Source organism: Hippoglossus stenolepis, chromosome 3, assembly GCF_022539355.2.
Source record: "Hippoglossus stenolepis isolate QCI-W04-F060 chromosome 3, HSTE1.2, whole genome shotgun sequence".
Taxonomy (NCBI): Eukaryota; Metazoa; Chordata; class Actinopteri; order Pleuronectiformes; family Pleuronectidae; genus Hippoglossus; species Hippoglossus stenolepis.
The window spans coordinates 26,864,276-26,887,785 of NC_061485.1; the positions used below are offsets into that span (position 1 = coordinate 26,864,276).

At 40.8% G+C, this 23,510-nt stretch overlaps 1 protein-coding gene and 1 long non-coding RNA gene across 3 annotated transcripts in view; one reads left to right on the forward strand and one right to left on the reverse strand.

Annotated features, from left to right (window-relative positions):
* The window catches only part of slc41a1 (solute carrier family 41 member 1), a 29,837-nt gene extending 15,675 nt beyond the window's left edge, over positions 1-14,162 (reverse strand). Inside the window, exons 1-4 of one of the 2 annotated variants that reach the window (XM_035149723.2) lie at positions 13,865-14,162; positions 11,936-12,049; positions 10,902-11,699; positions 4,911-5,018 (exon numbers count right to left, since the gene is read on the reverse strand). In XM_035149723.2, the coding sequence (XP_035005614.1) occupies positions 4,911-5,018; positions 10,902-11,387 (594 nt within the window). In that variant the 5' untranslated portion in view covers positions 11,388-11,699; positions 11,936-12,049; positions 13,865-14,162. The other variant, XM_035149715.2, reaches the window with a different exon arrangement.
* A 932-nt stretch (positions 14,163-15,094) lies between these two features.
* On the forward strand, positions 15,095-17,426 carry LOC118105303. The gene is made up of 4 exons (XR_004695111.2): positions 15,095-15,175; positions 16,338-16,488; positions 16,672-16,745; positions 17,109-17,426. It is a non-coding gene; the product is annotated as an uncharacterized LOC118105303 (long non-coding RNA).
* The last annotated feature ends 6,084 nt before the right edge of the window (positions 17,427-23,510 follow it).

Below are 23,510 nucleotides of genomic sequence, written 5' to 3' on the forward strand. Positions count from 1 at the left end.
GTTCGTCATTATAAATACAACCACGCCAACATCACACCTCGTACATCAGCCGCATGCTAATGTGCACATGGACATCTCCTGCAATAACAGTCACGCCTTCGCTCACAGGGTATTCCACAAACACTGATAAGTGGGTTTAAGGCGGCCAGATAAGAGAAAACTAAACATCAGCGCACAGCACTGGGAGCACCACACAATCAATTAACCTACACGGCAAGAGTCTCATGTAGCTGCTTTCAGACAGAAATTTTAATCTCTAAACCTCCTCAGGATCTTATTGAATGAGCCATTATTACATACAACAAAAGCTTTTGCAACTTTAGCTATTAAAAATTTGCTTTAAAACAAGCAATGCAGCACATAGATGAAGCTCACGCTAGCATCGCCTGGTGTTATGTGATGATGTGTCTGATTATGATGCCAAGTCCTTTGCTTTTGGTGTGTGTGTGTGTGTGTGTGTGTGTGTGTGTGTGTGTGTGTGTGTGTGTGTGTGTGTGTGTGTGTGTGTGTGTGTGTGTGTGGTCGGCTGGATTAGTGTTTGGATCATCAGAGGAATGGTTGTGAAAATGAATTATGATGGATGACATAAGGCGCATGAGAGGCTGAAATACCCTGAGATTTGAAAGCTTCAGTTGAATTATAATACCATTTATTTTCCACTGGAACATCTGTTGTTTACAAGGTTGGAATCCAAACAAACATGAAATGAGTGTTTGTCGACACATTTAATACACACAAAATGAGGATAAAGTAGGATTTTGTAGTGGTTGTAATCTCTGATTATCGTGTAACGCATGCTGTTGCACCTGCATTGCAACTTACAGGTGCTGCCAAGTTTCAATAATTCACAAAATATCCTTTTCCATGTCCTTACAATCAATTATGCTCAATAACACAAGAGGGAATGAGAGAAAACTGACAAAACAGCCACAAATAGTTTTTTTGTCAGACCAATGATAATGAAAACAAGGGACAAGCCTCATTTCAGTAAAACAGTCAAAGACAAAGAGGTTAAAAAGACAAAAAGGGAAAAAAAGGAAAAAGGAAACACAGTCATGTGAAATGAAAACTCCTACAGCCAGCCAGTATGAGGGATTACATGATTTTTTTCAGTAATAAGCGCATTAGGAAATTTACAGTGGTCTTAATCTGCTCATTATTAGTGGCAGCGTGGAAAGAATCGTGGTCCCGCTGGGGCCAGCCAGCAGAGAGCCAACAGTAATGTCTCAGGACAAACACCAGACTCTGGCCTGCTTTGTGATGCTGGAAGTGAGAACACTTTTATGTTGAACTGAAAAATGTTGCTGTCCATATGAAATCAGCTTGTATCATGGTTTCTACATTTTATGGTTTCTATGTTACAGTGATGTATTTCAAGACATTTTCAGTTATTGTCATTACTTTGAACAGAGCTGTGATTCCAAACATAAAGCAGCCACAAAGTCAGTTTTGAAGTGTTGGTGAAACATTGTTGAAGCAACTTCGAAATCTTACACTGATTCAACTTAACCTCTGCTCGCTGAATTAATATTGAAACATAACTCAAACATTACAATACATATCATTTAGCTGACGCTTTTATCCAAACAAAACACTAACTAAAAACAGCTTTAAAAAATAAATACTAATACTAATTATAATAACACTCAATAATACTGACAGACCACATTGTAGCATGGCTACATTGAGTCATTTCTTAAATAAATGTTTGAATTTTGCTGTAACAGGTGATGGATATTATTGTATCAGTTTTGAATAGGGATGCACTGATCTGATTTTTTCAGTCCTAATACCGATAATAGTACCTGGGCCTTGTGTATTGGCCCATCAATCTAATACAGACTGGGATCATTCTTTTCCATCTAAGGAAACATCGGACTTGTAATTTATTATCAAAATAACAGTGACTATGTGAATTTTTTATCCATGTAGATAAATGTGTGAAGAATGAATCTATGTGTTGTTTTTCATTGTGTTTTCATACTGCAGACACTGTGATGTCCAAGGCCAATTTCCCACAAGGACAATGAAGTCTATCTTGTCTTATATTTTATCACACAGCACCAGCAACCTGGAAGAAAATCTTCAAAATGAACAATTACATTTAAAGTGTGAAATGCCTCCAAACATCTGACCCTTTGTTTGTAGCTCCCTCCATTAGCTCTCCTTCTATCAAAGTGTCCAGGTACTGATGCACGACATAGTATGTAAGAGTAGATGTAAATTTAGAATAACATAGAATTTAACTGAATAGAGCAACTGCATTAATCGGCCTCATCACTATCAATACCTCATATTGGCTCATAACCAATCACATCGTTGGATCCCTTTTTGAAGTGTAAATGTATTTAAATCAACTTGCTGATTAATAATTATGCAATTGTAAGACTTTGACTAAATAATATAATGAAAGTCATAATTAGTGCTAATACATTCAGTTGATACAATAAGAATTTGGAAAGACAGCATTGGGAACATGCGTGTCACTCACTTTTGTCAACTGTCGAATTCTCAATGTCTTGTTACATTAATGTTACAGATATTTTTATGGTGTGAATAAGTTGAGCTGTCGTTGCTGGGTAGGCTGCTGCCTGCAATGCTAATCAGCCCCGTAACCTGTTTCCTACATAATGTGTAATGTAGCATCAGGTTCTACTTGTGGAAAACCTGTAACTCTACCAACACAGCAGAGTTAGCCTCTCACAGGAACGTACTGTCGCCTCCCAACTCAAAACCCACCTGGACTCCAATCAACTATACAAAGTCACAAACTCCTCCTCTCCTTGGATGATCACTCCCTCAACATCCTTATCCTCCTCGACCTCAGTGCTGCCTTTGACACCATCAACCACTCCATCCTCCTCACCCACCTTGAGTCCTCCCTCCACATCACTGGCACTGCCCTGGTTCAAATCACACCGCCACCAGTTCATCAGCATCAATAAATCCAACTCCAACACGGCCCAAGTCTCCCAAGGTGTCCCCCAAGGTTCGGTGCTTGGTCCCCTCCTCTTCATTCTCTACATGCTCCCCCATCGGTAACATCATACGCCACCATGGCCTCCATTTCCACTGCTATGCTGACGACACCCAACTCTACATCTCCACCAAATCCATCACTCCCGCCACTCACTCCACCCTCACAAACTGCCTCACAGATATAAAGACCTGGATGCAAAATAACTTCTCAAACTCAACAGCGACAAATATAAAATCCTCATCATCGGCCCCAAATCAATCACCAACTCCTGCCACAATTTCTCCCTCTCCATCGATGGCTCCACTGTTCCTGCATCCACACACATATGTAACCTCGTTGTCATCTTTGACCCAACCCTCTCCTTTGAACACCACGTCAACCACATTACAAAAACAGACTTTTTACACCTAAAAAACATTTCCCCAATATGCCCCTCCCTCTCCAGCCGCTGAAACACTCATCCACGCCTCCATCACCTCACGACTCGACTATTGCAATAGCATCCTTGACGGCACATCCACCAAAATCATCAACAAATTACAATACGTCCAAAACTCAGCTGCCCGTCTGCTCACCCACTCCCACACCAGAGACCACATCACCCCCGTCCTTAAAAACCTTCACTGGCTCCCCATTCAACAAATTATACAGTTTAAAATTCTCCTCATCACATACAAAACCCACCCGCAACCTCAGATCCACCAACACCAACCTCCTAACCCCTCTTACCCTGTCCAAGCACCGAACCTGGGCTTCTTCATCGCTTTTTTTAATGTAAAATAACTGTCTTTTAATTGCTAAACCTTGATGTTATTGTTTGTACTGTCACTGTTTTTACCATGTTAAGGGCCTTTGAGTACCTTTAAAAAGCACTATACACAGCATCCCATTTAGCATAATGCTATTCTCAACTTTAAATACTGTTAAATGTTGTCTGTCAATTTTAGTTGCTATTTCCACAGAATGCAAATACATTTTTGTTGACATCATTTCTTGCTACTCAGTCTGAGATAATTAACATATTCAGACAGAGGTTTGAGAGCTGAAACACAACAGACACCTGCTTTTAGTACAGCTTCAGGTGAAACAGTTGGGCAGGGTCAGTAATACTATTAGAAACACAAAGAGGAGGACAGGAATGTTGCTATCAGTTTGTGATAAACTCAGGTCACGTTTGGCAATATGACCTCTGACCCCAGGAACAATCAGCTTTGATGGATCTTAGAGGTTAGAGATGAGACAGATTGGGTAACTCTGGAGGGAACAACTGAAACAATCCTCCAAGTTATAATTACACAAGGACTTTTGTGGTATTATACAGAGGAAATAAATCAAATAATTAAAGAGACATAAATACTGTGTAGACATTTTTCCAATAGATGGAATACAATACAAAACTATGGCCTTTCTGGTATAGGACATACTAAAAGACCTAATCTTGAGGAACGCCAATATTTAGGATAAAACTTGCTCTGAAAATTCATATCGTGCGATGTTAAGTTATTACCTACTGATGCTTGATTACTCAGATCAATATCAGTATTGCAGACTGTGCAGAATGCACTTTTCACACACTTTCTTCAGCCAGGATTGATCTGCTCAGCTCATTGGATGCAATAATAAACATAACGATTATTATGTAAAATCATATTTAACTATCTGTGACATACTAACAATGTAACTTCATTTGCCAGATTGAATAAATGTTGAACATGCAAGCTAGGTTGCTAATACATATTTAATGTTATGCTAATGTTAATTTAATTCAAAGTCTTCTTTTGCTATTTAGCAAGTAAGATGTTCATTGCGCAATCGGTAAGACATTTTTATAAACAGTCTGTGGGTCAAGCTCACAAAGGGACAATGCAACTTAGAGTGACTATTAAACCACAAACATACACACACACTCACACACTGTAACATTTCTTACCGCTGTGGAAAGTCTGGAGGCCAACGTCATCTCTAGGTTGCCTTTGAGCCCCAGCAGCGCTGGTACCAGGATGAACACCTCCGACACCTCCGTAAACACTGTCCAGTGCTGCAACAATGACATGTAATATCACAATCAACAGTCAGTACACTACAATATTGACATGGAACATATCTGATTCACAGAAACACACTGTTATACATACATCTACAAAATGAATCCTTAGTTGGGAGAAGAATGTCTCTGGGTTTGTGTGACCTTGTTCTTTCATATTGATTCAGTGGTGTAACCAGACCTATATGATGGAACAGAGAGTCTGTCTCTACAGACCTTGCAGACTACAGTATGTATCACGTTGGCTCTCCTTTGACAAGAACAAGGTCAGTGGGTCTTCATGCTGAAATGATTTATGACCGTCCTCCTTTGCCATTTATTCTCCCCTTTCCCTTTTGGTTCCCCTCTTCCAACTTTACTTAAAGGTTCAGTGTGTAAGATTTAGTGACATCTAGTGGTGACAACCTTCAGTTGTCATAAAAACTCAAAAGGTTTTTAGTTTGTCCTGTTTCGACTACTGTAAAAAACATAGCGGCCTCCGTAGAGAGGACCCACTCCGGATATAAATATAAAGTATTTAAATATAAAGGCCCATTCTAGGGTAAAGAAAACTACAATTTGTACAGTTTAGGCAATTACACACTAGTGAAAACACCACTAGGATTATTTTATATTCAATTTCTGCCAATAGAACCCTTTCCCCTAAATCTTACACACTGAAGCTTTAACAATAGAGACCTCATATCTCACTATAATGTATGATGCATTACACATCACTAGTTATGGTAATAATGTTACTACTTAAGCAATACCAGCATAAAACCATTAGTATAAGTTGGAAATTCATTTCATCTTAAGAGTGTGTAGAGTTTCTAGCTTGGTTCCACACCTCTAAAGCACATATTTAATTTGTTGTTATCCAGGTCTAGTTTTGTGCCCATTGGTGGTTTCTCACCAGCTTGAGAAGCAGTCATCAAACTGGAGCTTTGTAGAGTCAAGGCAGGATTAAGAATCTGAACATTAGCCTATATTCTTTCCTAGCTATAGCTGCAGTGCAACAATCCTGAAATACAGCAGTAGAATAAGGGCAGCAAGTGTGGGTAAGGTGGACGTATTTTAAGTTTTTAACACCGTGAAAAACACTCCAAGCAAACAACATGGTAGCATCTGTGTTGACTGAAAACCATGTCGACTTGACACCATTGGATAAAGAGATGATGGGCTAATATTTAAATAATTTAATGCTGAATAAATGAAGTGAAACAAAATTGGAAGCAGGTACAGGTCAGTTTACCGGTTACCATGGTGGAAATAATAAATCCACAGCAGCAGGACATACTTTGCTGGTGAAGCATTTAAACACTAGATATATCATTACATTCCTTGGCCTTACTGTTCAGCCCCTACTTCAGCATAAAGGAGCTAAATGTTTGCTGTCTACATGAGCCCCCCGAACCAAAGGCTTAGTGTGTAGCAAAGTCAGCCAGGAGCAAGACAAGGAAATCTAAAGGGCAACTTGTGCAGATAGTGGCCCTACATGAGAAAATTACAAGTCATGTTTAGCACATGCTAGTGCACGTGTGTGTTCAGCCAATGTTTCCACATCCTAGTAGATGGCCTTTCATGAAAGTTATAGTCTGTATTCTTAGACCTGACCCTTGATACCCTCCCCCCTGGCAGCTGGACAGTCCTTTAGAGGTGGGTTGCCTGCGACTCCCAGGGCTTGGTCAAGTGCCACTTTCTGCTGAGCATCCATTGCAGTTCGTGCAGTGATAGCAGGTCCGTGGTCTACTGTGGCCAGAAACAAAGCAGTTGCTGAGGCTGAGGCCATCGATCTTTCTCCAGTAAAAGTGCTTATCTTTGGAGCTGCTCCCACAGGCCCCCAGCACTTACAGTCCAGTCTGCCCCAAGCTGAATCAATATTCACTGAGGCTGGCACGGAAAAGAAAAGAGAGGGAGAGGAGAAAATAGACAAGGGCAGGAAAATAGAGAGTAGCTGACGTTGAAGCTACATACAAACACAGTTGGCCTGCATTTCTCACACCAGCAAGCTTGCATATCTGTTTCAGTGTGTTGCTCCCACTGTGCATCCAGATGTACAGTGCTCATAAGGGGTGTCGTCTACACTTCACTCTGAGTTGTATCAGTAGGTGTGGCACCAAAACTCTAGTGTGGGTTAAACTCCTTCTGTCTATCCACTTGCTGTCATCCGGCCAAGCACAGCTCCCTTCTAACAGCCAACCCCTCAGCTTGGCTCACTGCCCTCTGCCAACCCAGCAGCCTTCTGAGCACCTCTGTGAGCGCTCCTCTCTTCTTTCACAGCCACATGCTTTCAAGCTTTCTCTCTCTCTCTGTCTCTACTTCTGTCTCAATCCCCTATCTCCCTCTTTGCCTCCCTGTGGTGATATATGTTGTTGTCTCCATGGAACACTGGCTCTGAGCCAAACAAGCCCTCCCTCCTCATGGCGACCTCCTCGGTTCTAAGAACTCTACAGGACAACCCCAGTACCACTGTGTACAGACCTATAGGAGCTCTGGTATGCAAGCCCCACAAGGGTCGAGTTGCCCAGTTGAGTAACATGGCCCCATTTTATTTGTGATCACTGTATTGCTGTACTAAGTGAGAGGCTGAACATGATGGCATGCAATGTAAATGACACTCTGAGAGTGTCACAGACACTACACCAGGTGGTGTGTTTTATTTACCTGTTGCTGACGCACAAATGGTAGAGTTAGGGTCCAGACTCGCATGCTAACACATGCCATGAAAGGTCAAATTTGAATGGCTGTACTGGAGTTGATCATGAAAGATGAGCATCAGCAATACAACAAGACCTTATTGGCATTAAATTGATGATCATAGAGGACCTGCATTCAGTGAATTGTGAGGGAGTGTAAGGACAGATTTAATTTTCCAGTGACAAAAATGCTAAAGAGTTTCAGTTAAATGGTGTCACTAGGAGCATGGAAGCTCTGCCATGTTTTTCAAAAAATCCTGATCAAGCTTTACGCCGAGTCCAAGAGAAGATTTGGACTACTGGCATCCATGGGTTAGATGAGGGTGGACAGACGGCAAAGCCTGACCTCTCTGACCAAGGGAAGTGCAGACAAGCAACCTAGAATGATTAGCCAGGGCTTGGTTCAACACAAAAGCATTCTGACCTGCTAATCCTTTCAATCTCTTTCACTCACATCCTAACCAAGTACCTGTCTGTGATATTGTCAGCTGTTAATAACTGTGAGCTAATATGTTGTAAATGATTAACAGGCTGACCAATATGAATAGAAGCAGTCAATCAATGCAAATGATTGGACACCATTGAATGTTTTGAAAAGAAAAATGTTTAGTCCATTAGATCATATATTCTTAACTTTTGGCGGGATTACACGGACTAATCCTAAGAAAAAAAAATTGAATACAGCTGCGTTTTAGTATGAGCTGTTACAACTTCTCTCAGCAGGGGCAGGTAGTGAAACTAAGAAGCTGGAAAGATGATTCACTTTGAGAGAATAAACCCACGTGCTGTTTTCCTGAGTAAAAACCAGGCAAGTGGATGTGGTTGGAGTGAAATGGTGTCTGGTGGGCAGTGAGGGCTTGGCTGGTGTTAAACCTTTATGTCTACTATGATTTCCTGTTTACTGCTGCCTGTAGTTTTACTGTGTTTGTTTTTGAGGCTTAAGTCCCACATATTTGCTTTATTTTGGTGTTTTTAGTCTACAGAGACCACAGGACAGACAGCTAGACTCTGAGGCAGACATATATGCACAACTGACTATGACACTACACTGCAGTCTTGATTTATAGTTTGACCGTATATATTACAGAATTGTAGGTGATAGAACCTTAAACTGTGTTATGTGAGTGCAAGTCACAAATCATCTATTTGAGCTTTGGCACTCGCATTCCCCCAAAAAATAGCAAGGCATGACCTTTACAAACCATGTTTAACCTTTAGTCCAAGTGAGCCAGTCGGTCAGCTTCAAACAACATGTCTGGGGCTGTGATGGTGTCTAACAACCCAGTTTAGACGAAACCATGCCAAATTCCGTATGACGAAAGCCTCGGCAGTGGCAAACACCGTAACACAAACCAATAAAGAAGTGGGTGGTGTTTTTTAAAAAAAAAACGGTGAGAGACCGACAGTTTTAGGTCATTCTGCTACTGCTGCTACCAAGTAGCTGAGCAGAACTATGCAGACGTCTTGCTCCTCTATACCAGTCTGGAGAGTCTTTTCTGGGCCAACCTCGAATGGGAATGACGCCAGAAGTTCTATGTGTTTGTGTGTGTGTGTGTGTGTGTGTATTCCACAGATAGTCGAAGTGAACAATGTTCAAAAGGTCAGATTTCAAAGAAGTCTTATAGAGAGTTGTGCATAATGCCAAGTCATGCACTGATCCAAGCCGCAACTTCTAAACTCAGACAGACAGACAGGCACATTAACTACAGGCTTAAACATTTTAGAGTTTTCTAGCTTACGGTTAGCAAAGGAACTGGCACAGTCAAACCAAACCAAAGAGAGAGAAAGAGAGAGAGGGAGAGACAATTACCTTCAGGCAAGGGCAGGGAGGATTAGCTGAGTTAGCGTTTCACGGTATCATGGAAGGGGCATTAGGCAATGAGACAACCTGCTAGATGCTCAGGATGAACTCATAAGAACAGGCGCTTCAGAAATGCTTCACTTTGCATGTCATAGCAAACATTTCTGTAAGGTTTGCCCACAGTCACGAGGATGGCTGACTCGAGGGGAACGATAAGGCCCTGTACCATCTGTATCTCCTGCTTCCCTGCCTCACCTCTGAAGGAATTGTGCACTGAGTGTTTTGGAAACTGGAGAAACCGCAGCAGCATGGTGCCTAAGTTGAGGCAGCATGAAAACTTCTTTGACCTCAAACCTCTGCATTCCTGGTTTAGTGAGGATACCTAACCACATAGTAATAGAGGCTTTGACACCGCACTGTGTTTTGTTTTCACTCAGACTCTAGCCCAAGTAGTGTTCTGCCATTTCAGGTGCTCAAAGAAACAACACTTATTCCCCTGCCTGTCCCCCTCCCGTGTGTGCCGAGTTCTTGGGGTCTGCCATGTTGGCATCAGTATGCGTGTACACAATGTGCCTGGACTGGTCTCCAGGCAGCCTGACACCTCCAGCTTTATCTGCACCACAAGCTGACTTTTAAGGAATATATGACCTGTCAGCATGACTCTGGCTGGCATTTCACTTAGATAAACTCTGAGCAGGACGGTCACTACAGTGAAGAAGGACAGACATTATAAAAGTACGTCACATTTCTAATAGAAGGATATGTGATGAGTGTGTGACACTGTCTCAGCCATGCATTCCTGAAGGCATGCGATCAGATAGGCCAGCAGCAGACATGCCACAGCCAACAGGGATCGCTTAACCAGTTAATTCAAATGCTCCATGGCCCCTTACACAGTGCAACTCAGTTCACAATGTCTGCCTGGAGCAACGGCTCTGCTACGAAGCAAAACTGTTAAACAGTAGATTAACTTACATTAACTTTACTGAGGGGTTAAATAAGACAGAGATCCTGTTGTTTCTCACAAATAACTGGTCTGTAAGAAAAGGGAATAAAAGTGGAGCTCTAATCACTACGTTAATGTCTGAATGAGGGTTTCTGGACATTTGAATACAACTAGTGCAACACTCCTAAATTGTTGGTGTGAAATTGTTTCAGCTGTTACATTTCTGAATCTCCCCATTATCTTCCTAAGAATCCAAAACATTACGTCATCCATCATTTCTATTTCTTGTTTACAGGAGCAGGACCCTCTTTGTTGATATGAAGAATATTTTTTCAAGGGAGAACTAACCACACTGAATCGTTTATTTTGCTTCAGCAGTTTCTTATTAGATTCTTACATCATTTTTTTATTAGTATATGCTGTTTACTACCTATATGTTTTGGATCACTCACCTGGACGATGTCAAGCACCATTCCTGCTGCCACTGTCCCGAACCCGGCCAGCAGGAAAGGGAAAACCACCTGTAGGCCAATGGAGAAGGAGGTCTCCTTGAGTGGCACCGGTGGTTCAGGGCTCTGGTCGGTGCTGGTGTCGTCGCTCTCGTTGCTCTGGCTTGCATTCTCCAGGAGAGCGTCCTCTTCCCGTTGACCTTTTGCGTTGGCACGGCAGTCCAGCGCCACCACAATCTCTGACCTCTCCTCATCCTCCCCGGTCTCACCGGCCCTCTCTGGGAAAGATGTGACCTCTGTGAGCTCAAACTCAGCCCCGGTCCCTGGGCTCACCTCCTCAGAGCCCTGAGTGAGGATTACCGGGTGGACAGAGCTGTTGGAATTGAGGAAGGCCGGTGTCAGGGGGCCTCCCTCCTTCTTCACCTCAATGGCCCCGGAGGACATGTCGATGTCGGGGAGTTTTTCTTGTTCTTTCAACCAAAGTACCATGCGGAAGCCTTTGGAAGACAGTGGGCTTGACAAAGAAAGCTCAACGTGCCTTGGCCTAACTGTTTTGGCAAGGTCAAAGTAGAATTGTCTACCTGATCTGGTATTGAACCTGATCAGTCCAATTGATTTATCCCATTAAAGAGGTTTACAGGAAGTGAATGTCTCTATTAAAGACAAGGAGAAAACTGCTCTGTGAGAAAAAACCTGCAGCAAGGCACATGCAGCTGAGCGTCTGCAGAGCCTGTGTTCCTGTCGGTGCTTCGGGAGCAGAACCAGTATGTTCTCCATTCACTGCAAGGTGCTCAGGGTAGGCTGACAAAAAAAAGAAGAAAGCATAGTTGATCGACACAGAAGAGAAGGGAAAACAATGGGCTCGGGGACTCACCACAGAAATCCCCTCCAGTCACTTAATTGAAAACAGTCCTCCAAAGTGCAGCAACAGTCTAAATCACAGGTCTGAAGTGGCCAGAGTGCAGCGCAGGCTGGTCATGCTCTCAGTCCACTGATCATGTCAGACTGGTTAGTGTACCAGGCAGGGAATGTCTCACCTTACACCACGTGGCCGCTTGGAGGTTTTCAAGGGAGATATTTAAAGGTCTGCAGTACAAGGATTGAATTACCGGCTGCAGAGAAGTCCCTCCCCAACCAGGGTGGAAAGTCACCTGGGAAAAGGACAAATTCATTAATTATTCATTTCAAATTTTTAAATTCCACAGTTTTGTTTCAAGTTTATTCCCAAATAGCTAGTTGATCTCAACTGCCTCTGAATGTGTACTTGTGGTGAAATTATCAATACAAAATGTATAAATATAAAGTATAGTGGTGTTCAGTATTTTTCTATTAAGTTTATTAGAAAACAATAATATACATATATAATAAACTAAGATATAAAATAACTTAAAATAAAACAGCTTGAAGAAAAACATTTGGCAGCAAGTGTGGATGATGAAAACTTTTTAAAGTACCATAACTTTCTTTTTGAGTTCCACAAACGCTGTGTAAGTCATTGTCACTGGCACTGTGGCAGAAGTCAGTGAGAATACAACAGTGAGTTTAAAAACTGTTTCATCCAGCGACGAATTTCCTCCCGCCGGCTAAAAATATTCCCCCATTAACAGAGGTGCAGCCTTACATCCTCTGGAATCACACGCACCACCTGCAAAGCCACCGCAATGCAAAGACAACTAATCCTGCCATACCTTTCAAAATAAACAACCCCACCATCCTGCTACAAGCACATTCTGAAGCCAGGTGGGAAATATGTGTTATGTTGAAACATTACACACAAAAGGTCAATCTAAGCAGATTTAAAGGACACATGCTTCCCAAATTACAGAAATACAATTAACAGCCTAACAAGAGGTATTTGAATCTTTTAATTATAAACAAATTTGATCTGTCTTCTATTCAATAATCATAAACTGGAAGGTTTATGGACAAATGCATGACCAGCTCCATATCAAACAGAGCTGATGGATTAAGTAAACTATTCCTGTTTGTGAAAACAAATATGACAGTGGAGGTGAGGCTGACAAATGTCCCTCTTCATTCCTTTTTTCCTTTCCCCAACCCAGAATCTCTCAAATATTTTTGAGGACCATTTAACTAGACCAACAACCGCTATTTGAAAAGCTTTTTGCCTTTCAATGTTTTATGGCAGGAACTGTATGAACTTCAGGACCAAAATAGTCAAACAGACCTTCAGTAGTTTGCCAGGGACCCCCTGCAACCTTCCAAGAACCCTGGTCCCCGGACCCCACTTTGGGAATCCCTGATCTACGCTTCACAAGCATCACAGAAATTCACTGAATCATATACAAACACAGTTTTACGATAGGAGGAACATAAACTGAAAAATATATTTTGGGCCTATTAAAGTCAGTTTAGCCTCTGAACTGACAACTCACATCTGGCACAGATGTCACGAACTATGTCCCCTGGCTTTTCACTTATATAAATAAATACATGACCACTTTTATTTTGAAGGCCACACTGCAGGCGTCCAGTGTCACTGCTGCTGACTTCACACAGCTCTCATCCGCCTGCATGTTGCGACATCCGCACACAGACTGTGGCTTTCCCCGCTGAAACAATCCTCTGTTTAGTAGTCAGGACCAACACCGCCCGAACCCAACATGGCAAAGGCGTAAATTAGTGCTCCCCTGGTCAGGCCTGAATAGACGAGCCCTCCTTCTTCTATTCTGCTGCTCATTTAAACAGGGCCAGAGGGCTGCGTGTTCCAGCACCGGGGCTGCGCACCAGTGTCACCGCCACTATCACCACGAGTATGTAACTCATGCAAAAATCATGAAAGCGCATGCACCGTCATTTTCCACTCTTTGTCATCCCCACACATATTTCATACACCGAGGGAACAAGCCGTGGCTCTCACAGTCTCTGTCTGTCTCTTTCTGAAATAACAGCAGGTACAGTCACACAGGGGCTCCTCAGCTGGGGGGGTCATGGGGGTGAGTTACCTTTCAGTGTCAGCGGTCCACAGGGGAGATGAGTGAGAGAACAAGGACCCCGAGTAGCTGCTGCATGTGTCCTGCAGCTCCTGGTAACGCGCTCAGGCTGAGGCGTGGACGCCGGTGCGCACGCCTTATGTACCGTTACCGGCTCCGCGCAGCTGCCTCAATGGTTAATGCTGGTTAATGGTTAAACCCTCCCCTCCCGCTTTTAAGGGCTGTGTCCTATAGTCTCTCCCGACCTCCGGTTACATTGCACCCGTCCAGTAGTGTTCTCCGCCGCCCGGCTGCCTGGATACATGCGCATCTATAATACACCCGTCCGGTGCAGGGGGCCAGGAAGCCACAAGGCGGGCCCTCCTCCTCCTCCTCCTCCTCCTCCTCCTCCACACTCTGAGATGACGATACATGCAGAGTACCCCTCCTCCCCTTTCTCACCACCACATCCCTCCCACCCCCCTCCTTTTTCTCCATTGCGCACAAGCGCGTCCCCTCCTCCTGCCCCCGTGCGGTGCCAGTCTCCTCCACAAGCCTGCTAATTTACTACCACGCCGAGATAGAAGTTTTAATTTAACAATGGGCCCATACTTCTGAATGAATGGCCATGTACGCTTATCGCCACTGTCTAACTGAAGCCGGCTGGATTTTAGTCACTCATCCACCAACTCATGGAATAAATAAAGTCTTACACAAGGGAAAGTGCTGAGGTTGCAACATAGTGACCTAAAGTGCGTAAGAAAGACATAGGGATTTGGAATATAAAGTTTATAAATATTAGTAATTGAGAAAGGCAAATTAATTATAGAGCTGCGGGTAGCATTGTGCGGGACCTGACCGTTTTGCTTGCGTTTTCTTCCTGCGTCCGTCACGCGGCGCTGGACCACGCCCAGTAACCACGCATTACGGTCCACACCATCAAGTGTGGACCACACGGTGACAATTTTTATGTAAATCGAATTAAAGTTGTAAAACGAGGCTTACCTCCTTTTGGCAGTACACTCTAAACCCGGATTTTATTTGAAATAAACTTCTTTAGTGGTCATTACTTATTCTATCTTGTTTTGTACAAACATCATGTCATTACTAAAACAAATTAGTTGTTTACTATTCAGCTGTAGCATCCAGTGTTAATGACCATGTTAAGCAGAGGTAACTTAACATTTTGCTTTTCTGTAAGGGAGGGGAGGGGCTTATTTGAATTTCTGTCGGTCAGAAGTTGGGACATGTTCTGTGTGAGGAGTCCCTTGCTTCTGCGTCAGACAGGAGAACTTGACCTGTGAGAACTGTGAGAGTTTGGAAGCATCACCACCAAGTGGAATGGTGAGTGTGTTTAAATTAAGTATTTTTCAGACAGCTCTCTGGAACATGATGGTCCAGTGACAACACATGCTTAACACAAACAAACAAACAAACATTATATACAACCTTGTCCAGCTTTAAGGGTGCTCCTTAACCCAACAAATTAAAAACACTAAAAAGGTAAAGTCAGGTTAGACGGAGAAGAGAGTCAAATAGGTTAGCATATAAGGTAACATTTAAGTAACGTCAGTGTTGTGATGTATTGTGTCTGGAGAATGACCCATATAGTCTATCGCAGCCAAAATCAGTCACCATCAGATCATAGTCACGTCTCAGCCGCGGATCCATGCCAGTCAATATATCGCTATTAACGGACGATGCAGAATCCCTGGACCACATAACCCACAACCATGTCATCGACGAAGGGTCGTCAAGTCAATAACATGTATTGATGGATGTTACTGATGATAACGTGAGAGGAAGAGCGTGTGTCACAGACCAGCTAACTGGTCTAGAACGACCACTTAATGCTTACAAGGAAGGTTTTAAGCCACTCTAACGTACAGATGGTGTCTTCTGAAAGTGAGATGTCCCAGAAGAGCTGATAGCGAAGCCGCTCACTCTGAGACGGCACAAGTAGCTGATTGGGGCGCAGTGCAGTGGTTGATAGGTATAACAGCCTTAGATATAATGGTATTTGGGCCTTGGGGAATTTAAATTCTATTCTAGATTTAACGACACTAATCGATTTCTTGGTCTTCTGGTTCTTTCGGTTCTGGTTCTTAAGTAAGTGTCAATGTGCTATAAATTTTCTGTCGGCTCACAGACTGCTGCCGATAGCGAAACATTAACTTTAAGTTATGAAAACAGTTTTTTTTAAAAAGCAGTGTTAATTAAAGTTACACCAAATGAAATGGTGTGTGTGTGAATGAAAAATTGTGCAAAACTCTCAGCTAAAATGTCAGCTAAACTCTGAATTTAGTGTTAGCATGTGTTAGCATGCATGTAGCATGTACTTGGGGCTCATGCTCGCTGTTCATACCGATTCCAAATGTGCACTGTGCTTTGTTGAAACAATGAGGCTCGTTAATGAACTGCTCATTATTTTAACCTTAAATGACTGTGATTATAGAGGTGCAGGGTGGTATTAATGTAATACTGTAACATTCTCTGTTGTTTTCAGGTTTACTTGGAGTTCAAAAGGTTTGGGGGCAAGAACCTCAAGCAGAAATTCTATGAAGGTGTTGATGGGCACAGTCCTGCACGTATTCAAATATTTTGATCCAATAGAGGGAAGGTTGGGCAGCTATTCACAGTTCTCACAAGATACCAAGGTTGCTGCATACCAATCATGTACTTGCCAATGTCATGACAACATTTTCTGAAAAGTTCTACTTGTGTAATTGTGCAATACAATCCAAATTGTGCTTGGTTGTTTCAGCTTTCATTTATAAACCATTCATTTATTGTCATTATATTATCTAACAAGTGTCATTTTACCCTCTAAAAAATGACAGAGCTGATATCCACACGGAGGCCTTCCCATTATTCTTGGGAGACAACCCGACAGACTTCTTCACTTCTACTTCTTGTAAGTAACTTCTTTCTTTATGTAAGCTTATCTAAACATATTGTATAAACTTGTACAATTATTTGTAAAACCATATGGGCATAGTTTTATCCATACAATTAAAAGAATAAGATATTGTTCCACTTTTCATGTGAAAATAGTGGTTTTTAATCTGCCAAAAATATTTCTCTTCACTGAGTACCCCAATCCACTGAGGCTGGATAAGTGGTCTATTGTTGAGCTCAAACTGTTAAGACATTTACACGAGTAAACGTATAAACTAGCAATAGCCGTTTCCAAGCTTTTTCGGCTACATCACTAAACATTTGTGATATTTATTTAATGAGTTGTCATTGTGCTCTTATGTTTATCTTCTTTATTAAGGACTCTGATGATGACCATATTGATATTGGGATCCTCCTTGTTGAGCATGAAAGTGCTGTGCTCTCGTCTTCCCTGCATCTCAGTTCAGCCTCAATGGAGATCATCATCGAGGGAGAAGTTTTGATGGGCCTGCCAAAGGCAATGTGTATTCTGTTTGGACTAGCATACTTATTTTATCCCAACTACCCTAAGTCTATGAAGTTCACAAATGGTGCTAGTTCTTGTGTGTCTTTACTTTTCTTTAGATTGACAAGCTTTTTCACTGCTGTGATAAAATATTTAAATGGTTTTGTTAACAATAAAATGCATTTGGAAATTTAAATTATTGATAATGTCTTACTTTCCATACAATTTTGTTGAAACTATGTATTTTGCTATCTCATATGATAAAATTAAAAGAAAAGACATTACTTACACTCTGTTTAACTTAAAATGATAATTTCATTAAACTAAGAAATAATCTATGTTAACTAATGATTTTGAGTGAAGATAGCTAATGTAAACTTGAATATGTGCTCTGATTAATTAAGTGTTTGTGTTAATACAACTTGACTGGTTAAGTTTTAGCTTAAATGGTTTAAGGCAACGGGCTTCCACGAAATTTTCAAGTAAAGTCAACTTATTCGGGTTAAGAGTGTAGGTGGTGCTATCAAGATCACTACATACAGACTAATACATCTGTTCCGGTCAAAAACACTGTTGTTTCTCTTCAGATTGTATAAATCTTTTACCTTTGCAACAGTCTAAGACATCAAAGGAATCTATGACCGCTGACACTGTGACATTAAAGCAAACTGACAACAAGGAATTCTTTGCTAAATGAATCATTAGAAGTGTTCTTTTATTTAAAACCTCGGTGGAGTTAAATAGTAAGTCACAAACAAGTGTTATTCTTTCAGCTTAACCCTTTGATACACAACATGGGTCAAAAGTTACCTGGTTCAGTTTTTTTTTCTTTATCTTTGCAATGAATGAATTTAATCTTTCAGTATTGCAGGTATTCCCCAAATAACTTGTTTTTAATCATCACAAATCCTTATTTTAATTTTAACCTTATACTCTTTAAATAAATTATTTTTGTATCACTACCCTTCTAATGCACAACATGGGTCAAAAATTCTTTGCTATATTCTTTTATAGCTTATTCTCCCTTCTACATTTAGGAGAAGGCTCCTTTGATAATATAGACGACCCATCTCCTATGTCATCAAAGGAGCCTAAAGGAGCCTAAATATCTTGTTTTTGATTACCACAAATCATTATTTCCCCTTTTCCTTTCTTACTTTATAAACAAACTTACATTTTGTATTTCTACATGACTTTTACACACATGGGTCAAAGATGACCTGTACACTATGTATTCGCTACAGAACACCTGCCATTCATTTCACACAGCTGCTTTTGCACATCTGATGCATTTAAGTCTTATTTTACAATCCATTACTATTGAGAAAGAGAAATTGGTGCAATACTAACTAGCTGTTAGCTAGCTAGCTTCTTTTCTGGCTAGCTAACCATAACTAGATCAGCAAAATGAACCTTAAAATATAACACTATATACTTAAAAGGCTGATTGAAATGCATTTGAAAAAAAATGCTTTTGATCTTCTTTATCCATAGTGTATGGCTGGTCACAATCATTTTAGACTTACGGTTGAAATGGTCACAAAGATGCTGTATGAAGGATGAGGAAAATGAGAATATGTATATTTTATATTACATTATTTCTGTACAGGAGAATAATGCCTGTCTAATTCCACAGATACTTCCTTCTCTCTTTAAGCAGTACCAAGGTCAGGTTATAGAAAAAGGGCCAACCAACAGTACGTCGTAGCGTCTACGTTGAGGGACTTTTATATCTAACTTCGATGCTCCAGACAGAGAGGCACCAACTTCAACTCTCACCAACTTAAACTCTTAAGCGTAATTCACCAGTGGCAAGACGTAATGTGAATTAGGAATGCATATTTAGACTTAACTATCCAATTTCATGGATGTGCTGTTAGAATGGGTGAGGCAAGTCGAGGAAGATATATGGGGATGATGTGGGAGACATCTTCAGACTTGGGGGTGACAATTGCTCAAGTAACTGTTAGCGTTTGTATATTGTTCCACCAGAAGGTGGAACAATAGTTTTAGTTATTTTACCCCGAGCCGTATTTCCAAACAAAATTATATAAAATAAAATGTGCAATTAATAAAACTTAAAACACTTTAAAGGGGTATATAGACTTGACATGTGAAATGCGGCATGCCACATCCCTTGGCCTCGCTATTTGCACATCCCTAAAATGCAGAGAAGTATTTGAAGCCATCTTTTTTGTCCTGTGACAAAAAGTCCAATACTTACTCTAGATCTTGTTTGGCTCTAGTTTTGCATGAAATCTGCAGTAAAAATATTTACCTCATCTTGATGGTATTCTCTGGTTTTGTATGAGTTTATTACTGCAATTTTTCAGCTTTAATGTTCACAGTCAAACTCAATATTCACATTATATAATATATTACTGAGACCTCTTTTTCTCCTGGGGACTGTGCAGTACGTGCATGTTTTGTTATCTTCTGACAGATAAATTGCTTGAGCCTCCTCATGCTGTTCCTAGGAGAGCAGCGGCTCTAATAACGTCCCCAGAGGACTTGCAGCTTTGTTGGGCTGTTTGCCTGTTGCTATACAGCCGCTCGGCTCAGCATCAGCAGCCCCTGCATTGCCCAGAGAGCAGCAGCTACAATCAATCCACACACCCCCACCCCAGCCCACCATTTTGCTGGCAAAGTTGTGAGCAGAGCCTTTTTTGCACATCAAGTGTAAACATCAAGTAATGACAGGGGAATGAGTCAGTCACACTGCGGCACACTGTGGTCTGAGGGTGGATGTGTTTGCTACTTTTTTACCCAGACTCGTGGGTGAGCGGGAACTTGTGACTTGCTTGTGGCCATCTTTTACTATTCTGCATATCTCTCTGAGTCACACAAATATGCACATGAGGAGTGAGAGTAAAAGGTCTGGAAGAAGATGTGCGGCTGGACGATGTCAGCGGATTCCTGCTCGTCATTGTGTATTTATGCTAAGCTAAGAAGCTGACATCAAGCAGTAGCTTCATACGTAGCGTACAAACAGAGATCTGCTCATCTCACTCTTAGCACTTAAGCAAATATACATTCAGTAATTCCCAAAATGTTGAACCCTTAGAAGACTCTCTGAGGACAAACTGCCACTCTGACTATGGCATGGAAAAAAAGGATATGTGTTTGATTATAACCTGTAATAAATCATCATCCTTAGAGACACATAGCAATTTAAGTGTGATCCTTTTATTTTGATGCTTTTGTTTAAAAAAATGCATTTTTACAATTCTTTGAATTTGCATATGCCGGACAGAAACGTGTGAATTTATCCACACGAATCATCTCAAGACAAAGTGCAGCCGCCTGTTCCAAGAAGCAGGTTTACTCAGTTAACCAGGAACAGCCCTTGTTAATCAGACCTTTATCTTTTTTTCCACATTTAGGAGGGTTCTGTTTCGTTTGTTAATTAGCAAAGATTTCCAGATAACACAGTTGGACTTTTTCCTGGAAGAGATTCATGCACGGTTAGTGCAAATAACAAGAGACAAATTTTAACTTCATTCTGTGTGTTTTTGGCAGTCATGCAGAGACAGAACATAAAGACATGTTAAAGGAGGATTCCTGTCATGTTTAATGTCCTATTTCTGAATAGTGGCATTTGTACATCTAAGCTACATGATACAATCAGTTGTGTGTAATATCTCAGGCTTATTCACTTTCATTCTATTCAAAATTAATTTAAGACGATCTGTTACTGTAAAGGAGATTTTCACCATTGCACTTTGAAAATAAAATAAAACCAAATAAAATGAACTAAAACTATTTTGACTGGCGCAGATCTTTCTCCATAGGATATATTTATTATATATTATTTTATTGTATCGTTTATTGTAATTTGATTCTTATCCCTGTTTACACTCTCTGTTGATGACTACAGACCCATCAGCTTCTCTGTAAGTCAGCACTCACCCAGTAAAGACTTTAACCTTTTTACTTTTTTGTGTCATTTGTACAAAATAACTCAGACTTATGATCTTTTTGTTTTGTCAAAAATGAAATAAAATACAATTATATAATATTTAGGGGAAAATATGACGATGATGCCGGTGAAGAGGAGCTTAGAAAAGTGAAGTTGTGTCTTCATGTTTTATCATCAACAGTTTTGTTGATGATGAAACCAAGTTTATCTGCCAAATCTGCTTGTAGTTGTTAATATTTTAACTCACGTACAGTTACATACACACATACATACACATCTCTGTCATTCATTGATAGGACAGGGGTTTTATAACTGCAGAAGTCATCTGTAAAACTGAATGAAAACAGAATGGTATCTGTCATGTACTTTCCTAAATGTATTATTGTGTGGAAATTACAACAAATCTTTAAGGCTGCATAAGTCAGTATTTCACATTATGCAACAATGAACAAATGAATATAATGAACCTACAGATAAGTACCACAGACTATGTAGCTTTTCTTAGTTGTATCCACAGCTACTTTTCTGCACCATTTAGCTCATTGACTAGAGACTAGCTGATGAACACTGCATTTTGTGGAACCACATATTTTTCACAGAAATCAGTGGAAATTAAAAGAGAGTAAAAAAATTAAAAGCCAATGAACATTCATCAGGTGGCAAGAAACAAAACTCAAGAATTAAATGCGTGAGGAGGCACCTGTAGGCTAAAAAGTTTAAATGCCTATATTATTTGCCAAATTATGCTGGAATTCATAGCTTTATTCATTGCTAACCATAAGTATAAAACAGGAGCTAAATTATTTTGGAAAAAATCCCCTCTAGACAATTATTGTGAACTCAAGTAGACCACAGCAAATGACTTTGATATCGGATTATTTTCCAAAACAGGAATTATTTCCTAGTACAAATACAGCTGCTTTTTAGCGTTGGTATTAATGATGATTGTCAAATGTCCAACTGAGACAGAATCGCAATGCAATACCAGAATGTGTAAATTAAAGCAGCTATGGAATCATTATAAAAAAATACATTATTTGCACCTTTTCGTGACACTTCGATTTAATAATTATTGAGTCATTGCATGTTTTCTGCTGGAAAAACTGAATCTTTTTTTTACATGTAAAAAGTCTCTTGGTTGCTCCTGGGGACATTCCAGTATGTTTTTCCACAGCCTTCCTAACCTCCTTAACTACCTTGGTATATAATTTCTAAAAGGGTCCTTAATGATCTTCAAGGAGCTGATGCAGTTACCTTGTTTCCAGATACTCTGGTGGATGGTAGATAGATGGCTTGGCACTGCCCAATGACTGTGGCCCAGTAGGAATGCAGGCATGTAGGGTGGAAACTCACGGGTTGTCCTTAAGAGGATTCAGGGGCTAAGAGGATTCATTCTTAGGTTCAGTACACATGATACAGTATTCAATAGACGAGCTGTAAGTCTTATTATATCCATCACTAGCATTTCCAACAGGATATCCTTTGTGTGTCTATAAATGCAACACATCTGGTGAGTGTAAAATATGTGGCCTGAAGGAATTTTCCCTGATGTGAGACACAATCCTCGTGCTTAAGAAATGGATCAGGAATCACACATTTTTCCTGTAGCTCTGGCTAACCACTAAAAAATCTTTTGACAAAGATCATCTCCTGATCAGAGCAAAGCACTGATCACTTCTGTATTGTTCACACCACGAGGACAACTACAAACCTTTACATTTTAAGGTCTCGACCTTACCATGGGAAGTACTTTGAGATTATGTATATCCAGATTTTGGGTTGTTTGTATTTTAAAAGGTGATTCTTTCTGAATGTAGATTTTAAATTAATGGAGCAATTAGGACATTGTGCCACACAGAGAATGTGCCTGGAAGAAAACAGATTTGGGAAAATCTGGCTTTAAATGAGAAGATTTAAATTAACCCTTATCTATACCAGTTATCCGTTGAGGGTCATGGTCGCCCCTCACCTGCCCCAATGCCACCCAGTTGATTTTGGGTGAGAGAGAGGTCGCCAGCGAATCACAGGGCCTAATTACTCATATTTACACCCACGGTCAATTTAGAGGCTCAAATCTCAAAGTGTTTGGACATTGGGAGGACATGCAAACTCCACACAGAAAGAGCCCATGAGCATAACCGGGATTGGAACCTTCTTGCTGTCAGGTGACAGGGCTAATCACTGCACCATGTCACCCTACACCTATCATCCCCCTCCTTTTTCAATTTCAGGTTTTGTCTCTTACCTTTCAGTAGCAATTGCTGCACACAACCAAAACATTAAGTGAGACCCATATTCACAGCCTACGACACATTTCTCAAAGTTAGGAACATACATCACAGATAATGGATTAAAAA